The 24,441-nt window shown below is 39.0% G+C and overlaps 1 protein-coding gene across 1 annotated transcript in view; it reads right to left on the reverse strand.

The window, feature by feature from the left end:
• ODAD2 (outer dynein arm docking complex subunit 2) overlaps positions 1-24,441 on the reverse strand; it is an 85,604-nt gene that overhangs the window by 25,721 nt on the left and 35,442 nt on the right. Inside the window, exon 17 of the mRNA XM_051802319.1 lies at positions 18,370-18,484. Within this exon, the coding sequence (XP_051658279.1) occupies positions 18,370-18,484 (115 nt within the window). The remainder of the gene's footprint in view (positions 1-18,369; positions 18,485-24,441) is intronic.

The following is a 24,441-nucleotide window of genomic DNA, read 5'->3' on the forward strand; positions in this document are numbered from 1 at the left end:
ATCTGGTCCATTTTTTCCATCTTGAAAAAGTTATAATAAAATCAGAAAAGATTCAGAGAAAGACAAGAATAATCAGGGTAGGGAACTGCTCTGTAGAAGGAATGACTAACCAACTAGGACATTCAAGGCAATAAAAGAGAAAAAGGAGGAGCAGTGTGATACAGGTGTACAGAATCTTAAGTAGAGTGAAAGGGCACACCAGGATCTCTCTTCCTGAAGAAGAACTGGGAGCATCAGACGAAATTAGCAGGTGGTATGTTCAGAATCAAAGTTATCTTTAGACAAAGCACAGTTGAGAAGTTGGAAGTCCTTGGGCAGGACTGCAGTGGCTCGTAGAAGTTTACATGTTAGACAAATTAGAGGGAAAAAAAATCCATTAACGGTTATTCAATATGAAAGTATTCCCTCTGATTTAGAAATTTCCTAAGCCACAGATTTCTTGAAGGTGGAAGAGCAGTCTGGGAAGGGAACCAAGACTACAAGTTTGCCCTGTTCTACCTTTTCTTAGGCATCCCTTGTGGGCTAGTATGAGAAATAGAATACTGTGTTAGTGAACCTTTGGTCTGACACATCATTGCCTGTCCTCATGCTATTGTGTTTATTAGTGGATTCATATTATCAAGCACATCTTTACATGTCATATGTAAATTAGAAACCAGTAGTTTTGGCACTGTGAGGCTGAACTAACAGGTATGGGATTCACTTGGTTGCCTCAACCAAAGAGGAACTGGTAGTATGTGATGAAGTGACATGCAGCACATAAGGTACTTCATGTACCTTAAAAGCACATTGGGAATAAATCTAAATTTTGTTTAAGCACAGATTCTGAATGTTAAGTTACACAGTCACTGACCAATGCTGTACACAAAGATTCATTGCACTCTGTTAAACAGAGATGCTTGAAAAGAAATATATCTCTCTCTTTGGTAAGATGTTCCACCATTTAAGATTACATTATTTTAGATCTATTTTCAGTTTCTTTGTGGACAGAACCAATGCCATAGTGGGAAAATATCTACTACTTTGAATGATTTTTAACACGTTTACTCAATCTGTGGGTAACACTAAGCAACATATTGCCAGCAACCATCTAGAAGGGGTTCTCAGAATGCCTAGTTATACAGAACCTGAAAGACAACACTGTAAAATGCAGCAGCATTTTCAGAAACTTCATTGTAAACATGATAATTAACAAAGGGTTGGATGGAAATTCTAGTATTGCAACACAATCTAGAGAAATGACCATTTTTACTTGAAAGGGCCCATCAGTGGAGTGGACCTCTATAGTAAGCATAGATACCTGTGTTTTATCAGAACTTCTTTTTACAAGCTATAATCTAGTCAGACATTTTCTGTTAGATTTTCAACCTTTCAGATGTGGATCTGGAAAGATGACTAGTTCTTTTAAGGTTCTTTGTTCAATAAATACAGAAACTAGTGAATTACTTAATTCTGCCTAACTTAAGTCTTCTGCTCCTACAGGAATCCTTAAGAAAATATATCAACTGTTGACTACAAAATAGATACAGAGCAGGGTCCAACTGTAATGCATTAGCTTTGCTGAGTGAATCCATCAAATTGCTCATGGACTTGGTAAATAAAGATTTCAGAAGACGCTGCAGCTCATCTTTTAGTTCTGGGGCTAAACACGAAACAGAACTCTTGGCTGTGATGTTTCCTTCTCACAGAAAGCAAAAGCAGGTGGTAGGCATGTGTGCTGGTTTAAAAGTTAACCAGCAGGGGGAATGAACCCAACTCAAAGGAGAGATTATAAATCAGAATAACAATTTATTAAAATAATACAGTAAGTACAATAATACAAACAAACAATTGGTCTCAACCCACAAAAACCCAAATGTGTAACCCAGTACCCTGGGGCCTGAACAAAGTGGTGTTCCTTGGGCCCTGTTTGAGTCCAAAGTAAAGGGAGAGGGGAAGAACCTGCTGGTGGGAGAGCTGCTGCAGTCTGGCCAGAACTGGTGATCGCAGTCCAGTGGTGGTCTAAGTCTGGTTGAGAGCGATGAGATGCAGCCGTCCTCTGGATCCCACGAGTGGGTTGAAAAATGTTCCAAAACTCCAAGATTATATATCCTCCAGTTCAGGCAGGAATGCTTGGTACTCTCCTCAGGGCGGGGAGTTCACAAAGGGTGTGAGGACAGAAACATCCTCCTATCTCACAGGCCTCTTAACACCTAGTTTATAGCCTGAGGAGTCAGGCTCTATGGGCAGAAGGTGCGAATAGTCTATTGACAACAATAGTCTAGTTTCTGGGAAATGACATGGAAGGCTATAGAATACAGTTTTGGGTTACACCCACCATGCTCTATGGGCAGAGGGTGCGAATAGTCTATTGACAACAATAGTCTAGTTTCTGGGAAATGACATGGAAGGCTATAGAATACAGTTTTGGGTTACACCCACCATGATGAACTGATCTCAGCTGTCCTAACTAGGACATTATCCACCCCTTATTCTATGCCATCCATGTCATGCCCAAATTAACCCCCTTTAAAAACTATATCCCTTTAAAACTATATACATCTATCTATCTATCTATCTATCTATATATATACAATGAAACATTACAGACCATTCTCACTCAAAATTAGGTCCCCTTGTGGTACACAACGTGTCTCCCCATCTTTTTGCATTACCCACCACGTGGAACCAGGTCCCTGAGCAAAAACAATCCCTCGGATGGGTTTGCCTTTGCTTGAGGTGGGACTAATCCAAACAGTCTTCCCTAACATTCCTCTCATATGTACCACGGGGACTTTATCTCCATCTACAGTATGCAAAAGTTCTGATTGGGCAGGGCCAGCTCGATTGATGGAACCTCGGGTGTTGACCAACCAGGTGGCCTTTGCTAAATGCAGCTCCCAGTGTTTGAGAGTCTCCCCACACAGTGCCTTCAGAGTGGTTTTCAGCAGTCCGTTGCACCGCTCAACTTTTCCAGCAGCTGGTGCATGGTAGGGGATATGATACACCCACTCAATGCCGTGCTCTTTGGCCCAGGTGTCTACGAGGCCATTCTTGAAATGGGTCCCATTATCAGACTCAATTCTCTCCGGGGTGCCGTGTCGCCACAGGACTTGTTTTTCAAGGCCCAGGATGGTATTCCGGGCAGTGGCATGAGGCACGGGGTATGTCTCCAACCATCCAGTGCTTCCTTCTACCATGGTCAGTACGTAGTGCTTACCCTGGCGGGTTTTGGGGAGCGTGATGTAGTCAACTTGCCAGGCTTCCCCATACCTGTACTTTGACCACCGTCCACCATACCATAGAGGCTTCACCCGCTTGGCCTGCTTGATGGCAGCACATGTCTCACAGTCATGGATGACCTGTGAGACAATGTCCTTGGTTAAGTCCACCCCTCGGTCACGAGCCCATCTGTATGTTGCATCTCTCCCCTGGTGACCGGAGGCGTCATGGGCCCATCGAGCCAGAAATAATTCTCCTTTGTGCTGCCAATCCAGATCTACCTGAGAGACTTTAATCCTGGCAGCTCGGTCCGCCTGCTCGTTGTTACGATGCTCCTCATTAGCCCGTTTCTTGCCTACATGAGCGTCTACGTGACGGACCTTCACACTCAGCTTCTCTACCCGGCCAGCGATGTCCTGCCACATCTCCGCCGCCCAGATGGGTTTCCCTTGGCGCTGCCAGTTGGCCTTTTTCCATCGCTCCAGCCATCCCCACAGAGCATTGGCCACCATCCATGAGTCAGTGTAGAGATAGAGTCTTGGCCACTTCTCTCGTTCAGCTATATCCAAAGCCAACTGAACGGCTTTAAGCTCTGCAAACTGACTTGACCCACCTTGTCCTTCGGTCGCTTCTGCAACTCGCCGTGTGGGACTCCATACAGCTGCCTTCCATTTTCGGTTTGTCCCTACAATGCGGCAGGAGCCATCCGTGAAGAGCACATATCGCCTTTCATCTGCGGGTAGCTTGTCATATGGTGGGGCCTCCTCAGCCCGTGTCACCTTCTCCTCCTCTTCTTCAGAGGATAGTCCGAAACTCTCACCTTCGGGCCAATTGGTGATAATTTCCAGAATCCCAGGGCGATTAGGATTCCCTATCCGGGTTCGCTGCGTGATCAGAGCCATCCACTTACTCCATGTGGCATCGGTGGCATGATGTGTGGAAGGAACTCTTCCCTTGAACATCCAGCCCAGCACTGGTAGTCGGGGTGCCAGGAGGAGCTGCGCTTCGGTGCCGATTACTTCTGAGGCAGCTCGAACTCCTTCGTAGGCAGCCAGGATCTCTTTCTCAGTTGGTGTATAGCTGGCTTCAGATCCTTTGTATCCCCGACTCCAGAATCCCAGCGGTCGTCCTCGGGTCTCCCCAGGCACTTTCTGCCAGAGGCTCCAAGAAGGGCCATTCTCCCCGGCTGCAGTGTAGAGCACGTTCTTCACGTCCTGTCCTGTCCTTACTGGCCCAAGGGCTACTGCATGGGCAATCTCCTGTTTAATTTGTTCAAAGGCTTGTTGTTGTTCGGGGCCCCACTGGAAATCATTTTTCTTCCGTGTCACAAGGTAGAGAGGGCTTACAATCTGACTATACTCGGGGATATGCATCCTCCAAAAGCCCACAGCGCCTAGGAAAGCCTGTGTTTCCTTCTTGCTGGTTGGTGGGGACATGGCTGCTATTTTGTTAATCACCTCCATTGGAATTAGACGGCGTCCATCTTGCCACTTCACTCCTAGGAACTGAATTTCCTGAGCAGGTCCCTTGACCTTACTCCGTTTAATGGCAAAACCGGCTCTTAGGAGAATCTGGATTATCTTCTCTCCTTTCTCGAAGACTTCGCCCGCTGTGTTCCCCCATACAATGATGTCATCAATGTACTGTAGGTGCTCTGGAGCCTCACCCTTTTCCAGTGCAGTCTGGATCAGCCCATGGCAAATGCTGGGACTGTGTTTCCACCCCTGAGGCAGTCGATTCCAGGTGTACTGCACACCTCTCCAAGTGAAAGCAAATTGTGGCCTGCACTCCGCTGCCAAAGGAATGGAGAAAAAGGCATTGGCTATGTCAATGGTGGCATACCACTTGGCTTCCTTGGACTCCAGCTCGTACTGGAGCTCCAGCATGTCCAGCACAGCAGCACTCAGGGGTGGTGTGACTTCATTGAGTCCACAGTAATCCACCGTCAGCCTCCACTCTCCGCTGGACTTACGCACTGGCCATATAGGGCTATTAAAGGGTGAGCGAGTCTTGCTGACCACCCCCTGGGTCTCCAGTTCACGGATCATCTTTTGTATAGGGGTCACAGAGTCTCGGTCGGTGCGGTATTGCCGACGGTGCACTGTTGCTGTGGCTATCGGTACCAATTGTTCTTCAACCTTCAGCAGTCCCACAGCAGAGGGGTCCTCTGAGAGACCAGGCAAGGTGTTCAACTGTCTAATTTCCTCCGTCTCCACAGCAGCTATGCCAAAAGCCCAACGAAGTCCTTTTGGGTCTTTGAAATACCCACTCCTCAGGTAATCTATGCCAAGGATACACGGGGCCTCTGGACCAGTCACGATGGGATGTCTGTGCCATTCCTTCCCAGTCAGGCTCACTTCAGCTTCCAGTACAGTCAGCTGTTGGGATCCCCCTGTCACCCCAGAAATGGAGATGGATTCTGCCCCTACGTATCTTGATGGCATTAATGTACATTGTGCGCCAGTGTCCACTAAAGCCTTATATCTTTGTGGCTCTGATGTGCCAGGCCACCGAATCCACACAGTCCAATAGACTCGATTGTCCCTCTCCTCTACCTGGCTAGAGGCAGGGCACCCCTAGTCCTGGTCATGGTACTCATTGTGCTCTTCTTGTGGGTATGACCTGGAGGTCCCTTCAAGAGGATCAGACGTATCATCATTCCTGTACCGTCTGGAGTCTTGCCCACGAGAGACTGGAGCAACGTTTACCCTTGAAGAGTTCTTTATGGTATTTGTTCCTCTTTTCAGTTCACGTACCCGGGTTGCTAAGGAAGAGGTGGGTTTCCCATCCCACTTCCTCATATCTTCTCCATGCTCACGGAGGTAAAACCATAGATCGCTACGTGGAGTGTACCTTCTCTCCTTAGCTGGGGGACGCTGGCTCCTGATAGCAGAGACTCTTGTTCGTCCTGGCGAGATATGGAAAATCCCTTCCTTAATTTCTTCTCTTAGCTTCTGGTGTCCCTCTTCAATTTTCTCTTCTAGGCTTCGGACGTGTTCAGCCAGTTTGGTTTCCACAGATGAGACGTGGGCTCGTAATGGGGCGGTGACAGTGTCTTCATAAATCCTGAGTTTGCTAACCAATGCTCCCACCTTGTCCTCTCCCTCCCTCCATTGCAGCGTTGCTAAGTAGCGGGAATACATTTCTGGCCCGAGTCGTGCAAACTTTAACCACATTTGGGAGGTGCACTGTACGCCATCTGGACTCTTAGGGAATCTTTCATCCTCTGAAAAGATTATCTCCAGTACAGCTAACTCCCTTAAGCACCGGATACCTTGTTCCATCGTGTTCCACTGTCCTTGCTGTACGTGGAGGTCCTCCTTGCAAAGGTATCTCTCCCTCACACTGGACAACAGTCGCCGCCAGAGGCTGAGAGTTTCCTGCCTCCTTCCAATCCCCTGATCAATGACTACATCTCGAGACAGGGATCCCAGCTGTCTGGCTTCACTCCCATCTAGGATCGTATCGTTAGCTGCGGCATCCCAGATTCGGAGCAGCCAGGTCAGAATGGACTCGTTCGCCTGTCGTGTGAACTCTCTCCGGAGCTCACGTAGCTCACCCAGGGACAGGGACCGAGTGATTATTTCTGGCTCTGTCTCCTCCGGTGGATGTGAAGGTCCCGCCTCTTCGTCATCATTTGCTATGCGAACTGATTTAGTCTTTGATTTCCTTTTCTGGACAGGGGCGACTGCTATTGGTTTTGCTTGTTCTTCTGGCTCCTCGATGGTTTGTGTGGACACGGTGCTGGTTGGTTCATTTCTTTCTCCCTCTGACTCAGCTGTGGTTTGGGTGGACGTGGTGTCTGCGGATTTGGTCCTTCTCTCCTCGCCCTGACAGTGCTGTATCATGTCAAGCAGTGCCCGGTAGGCAGTGGCCAGGGCCCAGCAGGTTGCTGTGAGCTGGCCATCTCTGGAGCTGCCAGAGCATTTTTCCTTCACCAGTCTTATCATGCTAACAGGATCCTGCAGTTGTTCAGGGGTGAATTTCCAGATCATTGGAGGAGAAAACTTTTCCAAATACTGGCTGATGTCCTCCCACTTCCCGTGCCACTCAGCATTATCTGCTCCCAGGGTAGGTGTCCAAACAACCTCCCTAAAAGGCACTTTTCTGACCCTAAACATGGTGTACACAGTACAGAGCAGACAGAGCAACACTAACAATAACATTATGCTGTCCTTAACATCAAAAGGGAACTCAATATTTTCAAAAACTGTTGTAGCAGGTCTGAAGGGGAAGAAGGAGGTGGGAGGCTGGAAACCATCCACCCCTGTTCCCCCAAAAAGCTGGGTACGATTTTTAATGAGGCCCCAGAGGTAGCAACCCAAACCAGGACAGGCAAACAGGACTGAATACACATTTACAATGAAACTCATTGCTTCTGATGTTAGAATGACATAAACATAATATACTAATAAAGCAATTTGGATCCCTCTCCCTGGTCTTAAAGAGAGCATCAAAACAGGCAAATAATACGCCATCTGTGGAAATATGAACAGGCTCAAATACAACATCCATGTGAGTGCATCAAACAACATGGTGATCAGGGAGTTTCTATATTCAAATAGACAAATGCTTCAAATGAAATTGTGATTCTGACTTCTCTCTCTCTGCCCGACGTTTGGGCGCCAAAATGTGCTGGTTTAAAAGTTAACCAGCAGGGGGAATGAACCCAACTCAAAGGAGAGATTATAAATCAGAATAACAATTTATTAAAATAATACAGTAAGTACAATAATACAAACAAACAATTGGTCTCAACCCACAAAAACCCAAATGTGTAACCCAGTACCCTGGGGCCTGAACAAAGTGGTGTTCCTTGGGCCCTGTTTGAGTCCAAAGTAAAGGGAGAGGGGAAGAACCTGCTGGTGGGAGAGCTGCTGCAGTCTGGCCAGAACTGGTGATCGCAGTCCAGTGGTGGTCTAAGTCTGGTTGAGAGCGATGAGATGCAGCCGTCCTCTGGATCCCACGAGTGGGTTGAAAAATGTTCCAAAACTCCAAGATTATATATCCTCCAGTTCAGGCAGGAATGCTTGGTACTCTCCTCAGGGCGGGGAGTTCACAAAGGGTGTGAGGACAGAAACATCCTCCTATCTCACAGGCCTCTTAACACCTAGTTTATAGCCTGAGGAGTCAGGCTCTATGGGCAGAAGGTGCGAATAGTCTATTGACAACAATAGTCTAGTTTCTGGGAAATGACATGGAAGGCTATAGAATACAGTTTTGGGTTACACCCACCATGCTCTATGGGCAGAGGGTGCGAATAGTCTATTGACAACAATAGTCTAGTTTCTGGGAAATGACATGGAAGGCTATAGAATACAGTTTTGGGTTACACCCACCATGATGAACTGATCTCAGCTGTCCTAACTAGGACAGCATGTTGGGAATAAAACATTTTCTGCCATAGGCAGAAAATCTTGAGACTGGAAGGGAGAGGTTAAAGCCATACAAACCAGATGCCATGGGATATGGAAAAAGGGCAGTAACCAAGAGAAAACTTTAAGCTGAAGTCCTTAAAAAACCCAGAATGAACAAATAACAGAAGTCGTTATAGAAATTAAAATAGAATTGAAATGCAGAAGAAGGACAATATAGTTTTGTGGCTCAGAAAAGCAACTGAGAGAAACAGAGAAGGAAAGGTTCTGCCACCTCTATTACCATGTGAGCTGCATGTAAAGGTAGGTGGGCTTAAAGCAGGTTTCCCATGCATACACTAGCATAAATGTTCCTCTGTCATTGCTAGTGTATGCATACCACCATGTAAATGCATCTACAGACAATCACTTGAATAAAAACACTGTTTCTCAGTATCAGTTTTCATATTTGTCTTGAAATTTTAAAATTTGACCAAATGTGGTAGAGTTACAGAGAAAGTTTTCTACACACACAGATTTCTTATCTCCATGTATTCAAGGGCTAGGCAGCTAAGTGACCAGACACAGGAGAAGGAAAGAAAATGAGATATTTTATATTTACTTACATTCCTTGAAAGTCACTACAGAAGCACACATTACCTTGTGCATAAGTACTGTCTCAGGAGATGAGAAAGGAGATGAGAAAGGCTTCTGTTCAACAGGTAAATGCCCCAGTACAGTACAGTGTAAATGCCCCAGACACAGTATAGTGTCTAAGATTTGAAAGGGGCCCTGAAGATTATTCTGCTTTTCTGCACAGCTCAGATATCTGTGTATTACTATTCCTGCTTTTGAGAGATGTTCCATGAAGAGGTAAGATAGCCTGTATCTCATCTTAATGAACCAATATGTACATTTTGTATTTTCCTACCTGTACATATTTTTTCCAGGTGATTATAACCCTATTTGTTAAACTTTTCTTCTGACAAGCTTATACTTTCCACATTTTGTAAAGGAGTACGGTCCAACTGAAGTGATGGGATAATATATAAACAATCCAGCAGTAAGTAAAAGAAAAGAGTTTTAATAATCATCTGTGAAAACAGCTAAACACGAGGATAGAACCTTCTACCAGTGAAGAAAAGCAGAGGGAAACTGCAGAAACCACATGTCAGGAAAGTTTCCCAAATGTGATTGTGGGTGTAGTCTGGTGGTCTGTGCAAGACAAAAGAGAAAAGCAAAATGGCAAGAAATTCGAAGAACGAGCTGAAAGAAGGACTGAAATGAGAGCTTCAAAGTCCATTATGTTATGTACAAGATTTCTTTTTTTTCAAAGAAATTTAAACAACTAATGTAATCTCTCTTTTGTATCATTTGGAAACACCACATACTTGCTCTGTACAGTAAATTTCTACTTTTTTTTTTTTTAAACTGAAATATGTGTATTTGTTATATACAATTGCCATACCTCAAATATATTTAAAGGAGAAATTATATGAAGTTGTGTCCGTAATTGCAGAGCTCTGGACTTAATTCTTTTGAATCTATGTTCTTTGAGTATACCTGTATTAATGATCAGATAGCTGCTCATAGTATAAAGTCTAAAGTAACTTTGTGACTTTAGTTTCCAAATGTTGTCAGGCATTTTCATCTATACCTTTTTTATTATCATAAGAGAAGAAAAATAATATACTACAATATTACCTCAGAAATAGTTTTTTACTTTGTGTTTCAAATAGAAATAAATACAATCTTTAAATTCTATCTTCTATATTAATTGACAAACAACTTACTCTGTCTGATAACCCAAAGGGTTTGTAATGTCCAGCTATCAGTGTGTGTTAAGCCTTCATATTTACCCGTAGTACGTTTTATGCAGGTGCCCCCTCCCTTACCTATTGTGACAAAATCTTATTTCTTAGTTGTCCTAACAAGGTTTCTCAAGTAGAATTAGGCAGGAAAAAAAAATGGTATGGTAAGGATAAAATCTAAGACACAGTCTTTCTAGAGAAAAATATTGATAAAATCACTGATAAGCAATAAAATAGATAATTTTATTGTATACATCTGAGTGCACATGTTAATGATAGGTTGAATACATCTGTTTTAACAATAATATTTCCTGAGTTGAACAAAGTAAGTGGCCAAACAAAGACATTCAAAGAAGCAATAAAAATGTTTAAAAAAATTGAAAAGGGGAAGGCTTTACTGCATTAACAGCAAATAACTTAATTTTAAATCTTCATCATTGTTATACCTTTTAATGTAATATTTAACCTGAGGTGACATATAAGAAGTATGGATTGTTAAATTACATTTTAAGTGGTTGAAGAAGACAGGAAGAGATAACAGAAGTTTTCATGACTTCATGTGACCACATCTTCTAACTAGCTGACTGCAAAATTTTTATCCTCAGAAAGTGTGATACATACTACTTTAAAACTGGATTCATAGTGAGGATTTTGCAATCTCAAGCAGTAAAGAAAGATAATCTATCTGGCATAGATGCTGAGGCCAGTAAAGTTACCTGCTGTGCTAATAAAAGCCTCATCCCACTACTCTAATCACATATTTTCATCTTGCTGAACTGCATGACTATTAACAAAGTTTAGTTAACTTTCCCTTTTCACTTTTTTCTATATTGGCTTCAGCCAAAAGCAGAAATATTGTGAGACAGACCAGCTTTCCACATTTTCTTTAATTAGGAGCAGAAACTATCATGGTATTCACAGAAAGACAGATTTGGAAAAATCACTTGATCTTTGCAGTATTTATACAAGAACATTTGGGATTTTTGAGTTCCCTCATCATCATATTATATGGCTTTTTGTGTTTATTTTCATTAAGTAAATAAAGTTCATCAGTCTTAAGTTGAGACATACAGTTCTTGCAGAAGAACTACGGGATTCTTTTGTAACTTATTTCCATTCTTATTTCTTCCAAAGTGAATACTGTTTTCTTTATTTGAAAGATTTAAAGCTAAACACTGTATTACAAAAACACATTGTGTTTATCTTTAAAAATACTCCCCTTGAAAGATAAAAGTTTCTCTACTAAAAACAAGTAGTATTTTACTCTTAGAACAACATAAAAAGCTTAAGTGTCAAAGTTAATTTGTCAAATTGAATTGCTTTTGCACAAAAAAGTGATGGCATGGCTGTGCAAACAAACTTTAGTTATCAAGAGTCATCTTTAAACTACCTTTTCTTTAATGAAGGAAGCTGTCTATTTCCATTCACTATTGCCAACTGAATAACTTCTCATCCTAATGCACAAACCAATTTAAAATTCAAATTAAAGAAATGCAACAGAAGTTTCTATATTATAGCTGCTCAATGAAAATGGGAAACAGTTTATATAGGCAAGTTTCTATTAAATTTTCTTATTAAATAACTACAGTAATATTAATCAGATTATTTTATATTTAAAGGTTAATTTTATTCCTGTTTATACAGTACAGAGGCTTCCACTGTAGCAGAACAGATGAAGAAACATCTTGTAAGATGAGACAATTACATCTCATAACTTTTCTTCTGTGTTGGACAACTGCAATGTGTTGGGAAAACAAGAGTGGACAACAAAAAGAATTTTCTTGTCCTCTTTACCTCACTGAAGCAGCTAAAGCCATAGCAACAAAGCAGAGTCACTTTAAGATTATTCCCATACTACTCAATAGCCTGTAAGAGCAGAATTCCTCACTCCTGGCTCTTTAGGGATTTAATCATAGCACAGTCAAATGCTTTGCAAGTGTATTTCTGTTGACAGTTTCAACAATAGTCAAGTCTACATAGTCAGTAATGCAACTTTTAGTAGTCCTTTGGTCTATTATTTTCTTTACTTTTTAATCTGGCAGACTACACCTGAAGTTCAGTCCTGGGTAAATGCCAAAATCCTAATTTTTTTTTACCAAAGCAGTGGAACTACTAATATCAAAGTCCTTTGAGGCCACAATTCTTTTAGATTATCTTAAGGAGTATTTAAATAATCAAAGTATGAGAAACAACTAAAGTTGAATAACCGGAAAAACTAAAGACTGTTTCCATTGGTTTTGGATTGAATTGAATTCAAACACATCTAAAAAAGCTTTGTATAATTATGAATACATTTATGAGATAGTCATCACAGCTATGTAGTTTTGTATTGTCGAGGTGTAAGACAGCATTATTGGAATGTTCTGAGGATAATCTATCTAAACAATCAATGCAGTGACAACACAAACTAATAAACTGTTGTAAGTTATTGTTTGTGTCTTTGCAACTCTGGCATGGTTCCATGAAATAGAGTGGCACTTAAGAAGGCAATCATATTATATTTTACCACTCACCATCACAGACCAGTGAGAATGTGAACAAGCAGCATGCAGTAAAAAATATGTTTTAGTTCAATCAAAAGCTTCAGCACTAGATAAAATGATTGCTTTAAATTTTATGGTTTATATTATGCAGCAAATGAAACAATGATCTCCATCCTCTTTTCTTGCCTAAAGGTCTATGGAAGTTCCATGTGGCAAGAGAGAGGGTAAAGACAGGAAAAGAGTGAGATGGAACAAAAAGGAAAAACAGAGAAGGAAGGAGAAAAAGAATTGGAGGCGGCTGGGGTTTAAGCCTTTTCTAGACTTATAAAATCCAATTAGCAAGCCTGACTTAAAAGTACAGAAGCTACATGACAAGCTGTTGACTAGCATGTGTAGCTGTTATAAACTAAGCTACAAGAAAAACTGGTCAAATATTTTCCAGTGGAACAGTATTCCATCAGAAAATGCTAATGGAATGGAACCAAAACCTTCCATAAGAACACAACGACTTCTTGAAAAGTTTTGACAGAAACCAGGCAGAAAGGCAGGCTAAATTACCAATGTGTCTCTTCATCTTTTCTCTTGTCAGCCAGATGGCTGGTGAGTAGCCTGCCAGGCTGCTTGGCTTCTAGTTTTCATAGAATCCCTGACTTCTTGCCTGATGGGCTGCCAAACAGCTGGAAAGCCAGGTCTCCAGGAGCTCCTGAGCTTTTTGGCTTCTCATGGTCTCCAAGCTCTCAGGCAGCTGCTTTGCATGGAACTTGGGACCCAAAGCTCCTCTGTGAGGGAGATACAGGCTAGACCCTTATTTTCCCTTTGCTTCACAGCTTTCAGTTTATGTGTTTTACAGAAATTGAACTCCTGTATTTGTAGACATTAAGGACCTCAGAGCAATTTATGCCTGTCCATTTGGGATCTCCAGCATGTCTACAGGAGGCCCAGACAACTCCTGATAGCTGGTTCACTAAACTAGGCAGCCCGTGACAAGAATCAGTGGATGGGCTGCTTCTGCATGTACCCTGCAGGCATGGCAGTCAGATATGGATTCACCAAGCCAGGTCTGGCTTCCTGGGCGTTCTAAATCTCCAAGGACCCTGGTTCTTAGGAAGGTTTGAGGGGCAACCCAAAAGTTCCTTTTTGTCTCCCTTATAGTATGCTTTTAAAGTTTAGTCCATAACAAATTCTTATAATTTGGAAGGTCTAAATCCAGATATCAGGGGTTAAAAACTCCATAAAATGAGAGCAAATATAGAGAAGTAGGGATGATTGAAGTAAAAAAACTATACTCCTAGAGAAAACAAATAGGAAAATGGAAAGAGAGCAGTAAGAGCAGTAACCTTGAACTGCCAAGGTTTCTGTATAGAATTGCAAGAAGCATAGTGAGGGAAAACAAAGAAACTGTACATATGCAAGTAGGGAATTTTGACATTATAGGCTTAACCAAAAAATCGTAAGTAAACAAAAATGTATTGGTACTGCTAAAGCAAAATTTTAAAAATATAAAACAAATTAACAGCAGTGTGCAGTATGGAGCATGATTATCTTTTTACACTACAGTTTTAAATCAGTAAAATGTGTAAAGAAAGCATCTTAATTAAAACAGCAAATAATTTTACTATTTGTTATATATTAGAAGAATTTCCAAGTTCAAGTACATTTCTCTGTTACTTTTAGTAAAGAAATGCTCTCTGTGGCTTCATACATATGGTTACGTTAAAATTTCCATAACAAGCAAAATCTTTGTAAGAATCCTACATAGCATAGGTCATCAGCAGCATATTTTCCACCCACAGGTTAACTCCAGACTGCTGGCTGCAGAAGTCACTTCCTCAGAATATAATACTGTTGCAAGACTGAAGACTAACTGACCTTCACACATACCCATCTCATTACCCCTTCCCTATTAAACCTGGTTTAGTTTTCATTGGGTTTTGGTTTCTCATGTGTCAGCATGGACATTCCCTGTATGAATGAAATGCACAGAGACAACTTCAGATGGCTGATCATCTTTCATCACACCCATGATATTGCACTGCAGAGCTGAAATCACGATTTATTAGAAAAGTGTGAGATGTCATTTTACAAGTACATTTTAAGAAAACAGAATAACTTTCTCAAACCCCCAGTTTCTGTCTGTTTACTTACATTACTTTGACAGACTCTATACATAGATGGCTTCCTGAGGTTCTTTAAGAAAGCCTTACAGCTGTAGCTATAAAAAGGCTAAAACTGAAAGTTGAAAGCTGATATGCAAGTAGAAAAGGACAGAAAAACACGACGCCTGACGTTACCATTCCTATTCTAATGTTTGCACCCAAAACTCTACTAAATATGATGACAGAAAATAAACCTCTTCAACTTTTTTTTCTTTATTTTTTCTTTTTTTTTTTTTAATTTATTAAAAGATTCTAGCAGAAGGTTACTCCATGAGGAAATAGGTATTTTCATACAAACTCAAGTTGGCAGTGTTCCTCTTATTGGCACAATGCCTTTGGATGATTTTTATAATAGCCCCAACAACATTTTTGTAGAATTTCTCTAAATGTTTCTGTTTGGGCTGATGTACGTTGGGAGAACATTACAAATACTGTTTTTCAAAGAAGCATCATAACCAAATATTGCTGTTCCAACATCAACAGAGTTCAGTAGACTTCTCCTAGCCATTTTTCATAATCATTTGTGTTTCTTGGACAGCGCACTTACACTTTGTCACTACCAATGTGCCTACAGTAGTAATGTTTCCTTTTGGAAGTAAGGAACTAATTAATAAGAATCTGCTTCTATGAAGATAATTCCTTTGAATAAATTACATTCTTGTCTCTTTATGTCTTAGATTTTAAAGAAATGTATGAACTACTTTATCCAAAACCATGACGTATTTGTCTAAAATTCACATTTAGCACTTTCAGGTGCTATGTAAATTTTCTCAGGAGAGTTCTACCAAACAAATTGTATCACTGACAGTAAGATCTTCACTCTACAAGAAATTCTTCAGGCTAAACATATCTAGAACTAATGCTGGCATATGAAGTGATGATTGATGTCAAACTAATATTACGGTTGTCAAAGCTACAGTGTATGTACTAGAGTGTACAATTTACATCCTCTATTTAAAAAGTCATAGATCTGTTATGGACCAAATATCCCTGAACTTTGTCATGTTGCTGTAACAAACAATATCACTTAGCTATATCCTACTGATACAATTCTATTCCATGGGAAGCACTCTGAAACAGCTACCATGATACGACTGTCAACACATATAATCTAGGTCTATGGGAACTTGGATTCTTCTCCTTCTGCAATTAATTGCCTAACAGCAGGCAAACCAGTTAGACCCAAAAGCTCAAAACTGACAAACATCTAAACATCTTGAGAATTCAAGCCTTGGCCTTTTGTGACTCTTATCCCCTAATGGTAAAACAGCAATGACAGGCCCCCCAGTCCTAAACAGATTATAACGAGAGTAAGTGAATGAAACACATACTCATGCGCTGTGACAACAACCACCCTATTAGAAAGACTGACTGGTGTCTAAGATTTTATAAATATCAAAAATAACTTTTAAATTCCTTGTACAGAAAATGTCTATGTGGGAAAATGGATGCTGCATTACATGTTATAAAAATTTGTTTCTGATACTATTAACAAGTTCAATTTCATCTGCGAGCCTCCGTAACACAGAAGAGAACCACTACAGCTGCCACAAAAGAACACAGAAAGAAAACAAATCCAGATTCCATGCTCACAGCTATTTGAAACACAGTTTGCAGTCCCAAGTACAGGCTTGGAAGAGCCAGAATGCACATAATCCTTTAAAGTCATACCCTTATTACCGGTTTTGAATCAAGCACTGCATAAACCAAACTGCTTCTTGGAAGATCATGCAAATTGTTGAATAATATTAACTCTGAATAAAAAATAAAAAATTTTCTTTAGATAGAAATAGCTGCTGTACTTCCACACTGTGGCCATAATCACTGCTTTATACATATTTCTTTCTATTCAGTGTCAGCGGAAAGGGTATTATTGGTAGGCTTGTTTCAGTGTGCCACTTGGCCGCAGGCTCACACAAAGAACTCTTTGTGGGGTCACAGATTAGCATTTGGGCAGGCAGCCAAGAGAGATGAAAGGAGGATAGCTACACTAAGGATGTACATAGCTTGCACTCATCAAGTATCCTGGGGAAAAAAACAAGAAAAAAAATCCATGTAATCTATAATTTCAGTAGCTGTCCTCTAATTCCCTTAGTTTCTGAAAAAGTGCTTTTAGTGGAGAAATTCTAGCAACGTGCAGTTCTATTCTGACTCTACAGGTCACAGAATCTTACACATAGTAAGTATTACCTTAGTATGGAGATCAAGTAGTATTTTAACATTCAGTTATAGCAATATTGTTCAAGAGAGAGGCAGGTATATTTAGATACCAAAAAAACTTTATTATACTAGAGTGTACATTTAGAAAAAAAAAGATGAAAATATAATTCAGAATAACCAGTATGTCTGAAAAATGGCAAGCTGCGATTGCAGAAATCATTGTGAAGAAATACAAAATTCTTAAGTTATAAAAATCAAGAACAAATATTCTCATAATACTTTTATTCATATATCTGTATCTACATCAAATCATCTATATAAATTAATAGCAGCCAAACAGTGCTCAATTCCAAACAGGAAATACTGCCTGCAAAGGATGCTAAGGATATCTAGCACTTTGAAGGAATTTTCACTCTTTACATAGTCAAGATCTCAAATTATATGTAGAAGGATATATATTTCTGGTAGAATAGATAGTAGATGCAAAAGTTGCATCAATTATGGAGTAAATTAGAAATGGAAGCTATTATTGTACAAGGATCAAGGAATAAAGTTGGTATTCTAGGAAACTTCTAATGGGAAACAAAACCTTGCCCATTTATTCTACCGCAGGTCAGTGGTGAGGATTCACAGAAGATGACCTGCAGCTCATACCCACCATTTTATCTCTACCTGGAAACTGACCTGAAATACATGAATAGCTCAGTTTTCTGCGCACAACTGACCTGCACAACCACCACTATTCACAACTGGCATGTTTGTTGGCAGTCTGAGCAGAAAACCTAAGGATTACATTGGCACTGAGTCTGAAATATGCTCTGAAATCAAATGATGGTCTCTTGAGAACATAGCTGAAGTACCTCATAGTGGAGAACAACTACAACTACCTGTGCTATTCATAGCCTGTGAGTAGAAGCTTTCTGTTTTCAGCATGCTTTATTTGGGAACAGTAAGTTAGATCCTGGTAAGTTATTAAAATATATTTTCCAAATACCATAAACACCATAAAGGCAAAACATATTATATAATGAGTGCTAGATGGAGGACTATTTACTTTTGAAAAGTGAATATGTATGTTTTTTAAGCAGTTAACAGAAAGAAATAAGGAGAGTCTAAGTAGCAAACAGCAAACTATTGCTGGAAATGATCCAAACATAAAAATTGTATATATATAACAAATCTGTTACTTTCAATACTTTCTCACCTTAGCATTTTCAACACAAGGACAAAGAGCCCAAGCTGCACTTGCTTGAACATCTGGGTTAGGATTTTTCAACAGTGACCATAACAAGCGAACTCCATCTAGACTGTCAATTATCCTATTGCAGAACAGAACAAAAAAGAGATAATTAATTATGAAGCGGACAATGTTGAATCTCAAATTACATCAGTTTTTTTGGAACACTGCTTTAACAAACACTGTCATGATCTTAACATACTGTTTTGCTTTATGCAAGTGCTTGTGTTTTATTGTCAGCTAATCACCATCAACATATTCAGTAAACAGTGCTTACTATAGCAGATGAGCGTGAACAAATAAAGACAGAATGTTTTCTACATAAATCTCATTAATGTTTCCTTTTTTCCAGCACTGTCATTCAAAATTCTTACAGAAGATAAAGTAAACTACATTATAACCAGAACTCATAAACATGAAAACAAGCATGTGACTTTTTAACGATCTGCATGTAAAGTGAAATCTGAATTCCAGCATACTGGCTTCTTTCATATAGTAACAAATACTTTCCAAAACAAATATTTGTGCCCAAAACTATGTACTTAACTTTTTATTCAGTCTATGTTTAATGTATTTACCTTGCTCTATGACATATTTTAAAACACTATGTTTCTAATCTAGCATTAGAAATTAAAATGGTCACACTACAGAGCATCCTTTGTTGGGCACGAATAATGTGTAACTTGTTTCCCATGTGCTCCTTACTAACAAGACCAACACTGAACACTATGTTATAATTACTTAAACACACTGTAATCAAAGTATCTTCATGAGTAGCTGAGAAATCAATTATCAGCAGAATCATCTCTACACCATCTGCGTTATGTTTACATATCAATCAGGCTTGGGGATCATAACTTCACATTAGGTTCCAGTGAATACCCTAAATGGAAAGGAAGGTCAAACAAAACTCAATAGCCTTTACTAACATACCATTTAAAAAAAAAAGCTGCGTTAAACTCAAAGCAGATAAGTTGGAGATGAAGAAAAGTAAGTACACCTTCATTGTCTAACCTCAAAAGTAAAAAATTCAGCTGCATACGTGTTTACATCTTTCATTGTAAATGTCAGATAAATTGAAATACAGATGGAGCTTCAAAACAGCAGATAAAACATCTCGTTTGTATTCATTATATATGGTGTGCCAGGAAATTTTAAAACTAATTATAAAATGAACTTTGTATGTAATCCTATCACCATTTGGAGCAGAAAAAATAATTAAGGACATGTGATCTGTCTAAAATAAGAAAGGATTTTATTCATAACATTTTCATGCAAACTGGTTAAACAACTATGTTTTTCAAAATAACACTTTTTGCACAAAGCTATGGTTAAGCTAAGACGCTGTAAATTTTTTAAGGTCTGTCAATTTTAGTACAGCTTATTTTACATGCTCAGCTCCAAATCAACTGCAAGAAAATCATGCAAAGGACAAATTCAGAAGTCTTAACACAACAAAATAAAACAGCATAATCATGAACTACACAATTACACATATATGTTCACATAGTAAGGATGACTCAAGTAAAAGCTTCAAAACAAACTTTTAAATCCCTCCAAATCCCAAAGACTTTTAAGGAATTTTAACATTACTCTCCTGTCATTTCAGAAAGCACAAGGCATTTTTTCCTATATTGGAATTAATTAAAAAAAGAACCCATGAATCTCTCCTCTAGTCAAGTGAGTATCTGATCATATACCAACATGAGGTACTTCCTCCCAAGAGAAGCTAAATATAAATGACCCAGCTCCAACCAGTATATAAAAATCAAGAGATAGAAGCCAAACGCTGAGCTCAGATTTTTCCACCACACTTAAAAAAACAACCTCTAGGCTGATTGATCTTTCCTTTCCATTTTTTTAAAGCTTCCTTTTCAATTTACTTTCATTTTCTTTTCAGTTTTCTTGTCTTCAGTGTTTCAAGGTAAACTAGCCTCACTCTATTGGTCATTTTCTGAAGAAGAATTCTGCCTTTTGCTTGAAGACCAGAAAGACCAGTTGTCTTAGATGCAACACAACCCATCTCAGAATATCTCTAAGTGTAGTTCTCTGACCATTCAACATGTATAAAATCAAACCAGAAAACACTACAGACAAAACAAAAGAATCTCCAAATTACATTGTTCATCCCTGAGTACTTCTTTCTCACAGTTACGCTAGATTAACTCAAAAAGAACGACACTCTTAAATTCTCATTCTGGAAGAATTATCATTGTGTAATCACTATGCAAGCACAAACCCTTTTATTTTCATCTTGCTGAGAGCATATATTTGCCAATTAAGAAAGCATTGCTAAAGAGTTCAATACTTTATCTTTCTGTGGTTTCACTACACACCCAGCAGATGAAGAAAATGGGTGTTGAATGAGCGTATCTGCCTTAACAGCAAAGGGAACACTAAAATAAATGGTCCTGAAAAATGTTTCCTCTATAAAAGTGCTTAGACATTAGTTTCCTTCCTATGTGAAAATTCCTTTTTAAAGCTGACAAAAATACACATTCAGGTTTCTTTACAAATAAACAAGAAAGAGAGAAGAAAATAGACCTGTAATCTTGAAAATTTCAGCTCTGATGGCATAATGCTAAACAGTATTCTGATTTGGTTTTGTAAACAGTTTTCATATCTAATTTTCTTCCCAAAATGTATTATAATAATTAGGAGGATGCTGTAATAAAGCTGCTTATTGCAATAAATACAAGCAAATATACCATAAAATATACTTTGGTTGGCATTCAATTCTGTATTCATCCATAGCTAGCATGTTATTCACTCTGTGGTTTCACTCACTTAAATTATATATTTCATAATAATTTGTCGACATTCTGATGATAAAATTAAACTACAGTTAAATCCAGAGTAAGCAACCACTCATGGGACTGTTAAAACACAGGTTTTTTAATAAAAATGCATAACATTTTCTTTGAAAGCTGAATGGAAACTCATAAAATTTGACATAATATGATATTTAGTTGATATAAAAATCTTAATGTTTAACACTTAATTATTCAGATATTTAAGTGCTTTATAGAATAGCTGATTGTCATGTATCTAATGTACAGAACATTATCATTAATAGTCAAAATCTTAACAGGCATGAAACTCACCCAAAATAGAAATATAAACTTTATGGTAAGTAATTGCTGTCTGGTGCTTCACTATAAGTACATAACAATATATAAATATGTGGAGTTCCAATGCAAGAGCCCACTGTTGTGGCTCTATTCCTTCGCACAGCTGAGCCATCTCACAAGAGAACTGGACCAGTTCTTGTAATTCAAAGCTTTGTACTTCATCATATACTGATCTTATTTGATCACTGACACAATTTAGAACAGGTGTAGATTATTCTGCTCCTCAAAATAACCAGTAGTAGTTGCACTGGCAGTTAGAAATGGCTGGAGGGAAGAGGCGCTCCTGTGCTGGCCAGACACCATTAGAGCAGAGGTGAAGGGATATGCAGCTGGCATCACTCCTACTAAAAGGTAACTGCAAGGTGTATGACCAAAATATCTTCCTGCTTTCCACACAGAACCGCTGATGTAGGGTGTACATAGAACCGGCCTTATGGGCAAAAGATTTTAATGTGGTTAAACCCTTTCAGAGACTACTGGAATGTTTAGTATTGCAGTGAATTGGTATTTGCTATCTGACCAGAGCAGATAACTTAACAAGATAATTTTTGTTGACTTCTGTTGTCTATTCACAGGCAAAAGTTGCTTAACACAGGCTTTTCAAATTATTTAAGAATCTTGATATCATGAAAACATCGAACATCATGAGCAAGACATGGGTCACAATTCTAACAATTTACTTTGCTTTTTAAAATCTGAAACTAGCAAAGCTGTTAATCCTAAATAGTACTTCTCTTTCAAATTAAAACTTAATATTGAACATTTCCAGTAGTAACATTGACATGAATTGCTTAAATACACATACATACACGCAGCTTAGACATCTGTTTGTCATATCTATCATCTTTCTCTGTTACAATGTTGTTTGCCAAAACTTTGAGAACTCTAGTTTAATTGCCTGCCAATTAAGACCACAAACGCAAATGTAAATAAACAAAGTTATACTGACTCTGTATTGTGCTCACTGGTAAGATTACAGGGTTTAAATCTGGCAGAATATAATCTCGTCTTTTTCGAAACCACAATTTAGCATTTTCCTTAAAACTTTCACTAGTTGCTGCAGACTGCTTTGATAAATAGTATTATATACCAATGACTCAAACTCCATCTGTTTGGCTAAAATAACTGTACATTTCAGTATGTAGTATTCTAAACCCTCAGTTTAGAACACTAGCAATGAAGTCTATGGGTTTTCAAATGGAGAGGGCAAATGAAAATAAAGTGACAGTCAAAGAATAAGCACCAGACCTTTGTTTTTAGTAAGAGAAAAAGAATAATTATAAAAAGTTCTTCAAAAAGATAAACATACATTAAAAAAGTACTGCAGCATCTCTGTCATGGCAGTGTAGCATGGAGAACAGCTTCATGCTGTCCACAAAAGAGTAAGAAAGTTCAGTCACATAATTATGCTTTTTTTAAGATAAGTCAACTTATTTTTGGCTCTGATAGAAGCTGGCTGCTATTCTTTATTTTAAATAGCTCAATAGAGCCAATAAGAATCACTTAATTGCTTGAAGTTGCCTTGAAGTAAAGGATTGGTGCAGAAAAGTAACACTAGTGTACTTTCCATTCAGCAGTTGTAGAAGTTATAGTGTCAGCCAGAAATGGCTGCAATAAATGTCAGAAATATAAAACACAAAATACATGTAGAAGATGTAGATTCACTTATGCTTATCTACTAGTCTATCTTCATCAGAGTAGGCTTCCTCCACGGAACGTAAGAAAACTGTACAGCACTTCCCTCATAATTTAACTCCACTGCTTCATAGAACACTCTCAGGTTTTTATAATCCACAATAATATTTTTTTCTTATAATAAACCCATCCTCTTCATAACATATCCTTGAATCATTCACAGAAATTATGTGAGCCCTACACTTGGTCTCTATGGTTTCCACATACCTACTGCTGCAAGAATAACCACATTCAAAATAGAAGACTGCTCAACTGAATATTTAGTTTCTAACCCACACTTTGTTAAACAGACATGAAATGTAAGAATATATCTGAAAATTCTAAATCATTATGAGATCCTATCTTTATATTTTTCTGCTTTTTTTTCTGGGTTTCTAGTACATATGGAAGTCAATGATAGCAGAATTCAGAAAAATCATCATAGTTTTCAAAATTTCTGTAATGCCAAACTAAAAAAGTAACCCTAAAAACAGAGCCTGTCTGTACCACATGACAAAGAAAACAAGCCTCAAAACCAGCCAAATTTGTCAACACAAAGGCTAACAGTAGAGAAGAACTGCTCACCTAGAACCCATCAAGACACTCTGAGAAATAAGTGATTATGAAATGAGGAATATAATAGGGTTCCATCTAGATGAGTAAGAAAGACCATAAACAGCTAAGTATCAACATGCAATGGAAAGTTCTCATCACCTATATACACTTGCAGGCTTCAAGTGGCTTTGCTTTGCTTCTTTTTAGAAGATAATCTTGGCACATCTCCATATCCTTGTTCAGATGTGCCTTTTTGGTTAAGAACTTCAGAAAATGTTTACAGAAAGAGACTGAACTCCACAGTAGTTTCTAACAAGGCTGCTTATTGTTTTGGGCCCAAATTCTGTAAACGGAAAAAAGTCATACTACAGACTGTGTGTGTATATCCTTCATGTCCTTGGTGACTTATTCTTCCCCAAAAGGAGAGGACATTGGATGAGGAGATACAATTTCAGCTTCTGTTGTACTGGTCTGAGAGGCGGAGAAAGGAGAGGAATAGATGTACTTTTTTTGTTGTTGTTGCTTTTAAGTGCTCTCAACCCTGTGAGAGGTAGAGCACTCAAGCAAATCATTTAAACATGTGAACAGTTACACTGCTGTCAGTGTTTTAGCTAAGCATTGGTTTTAAAAAATTTGCTGGGTTGGTATCAAACTTATCCCCACTGGGATGAGTCACGCT

The sequence above is a fragment of the Manacus candei genome, unplaced genomic scaffold, assembly GCF_025592945.1.
Source record: "Manacus candei isolate 608988 ecotype Guabito, Panama unplaced genomic scaffold, ASM2559294v1 h1tg000056l, whole genome shotgun sequence".
In the NCBI taxonomy this organism is placed as follows: Eukaryota; Metazoa; Chordata; class Aves; order Passeriformes; family Pipridae; genus Manacus; species Manacus candei.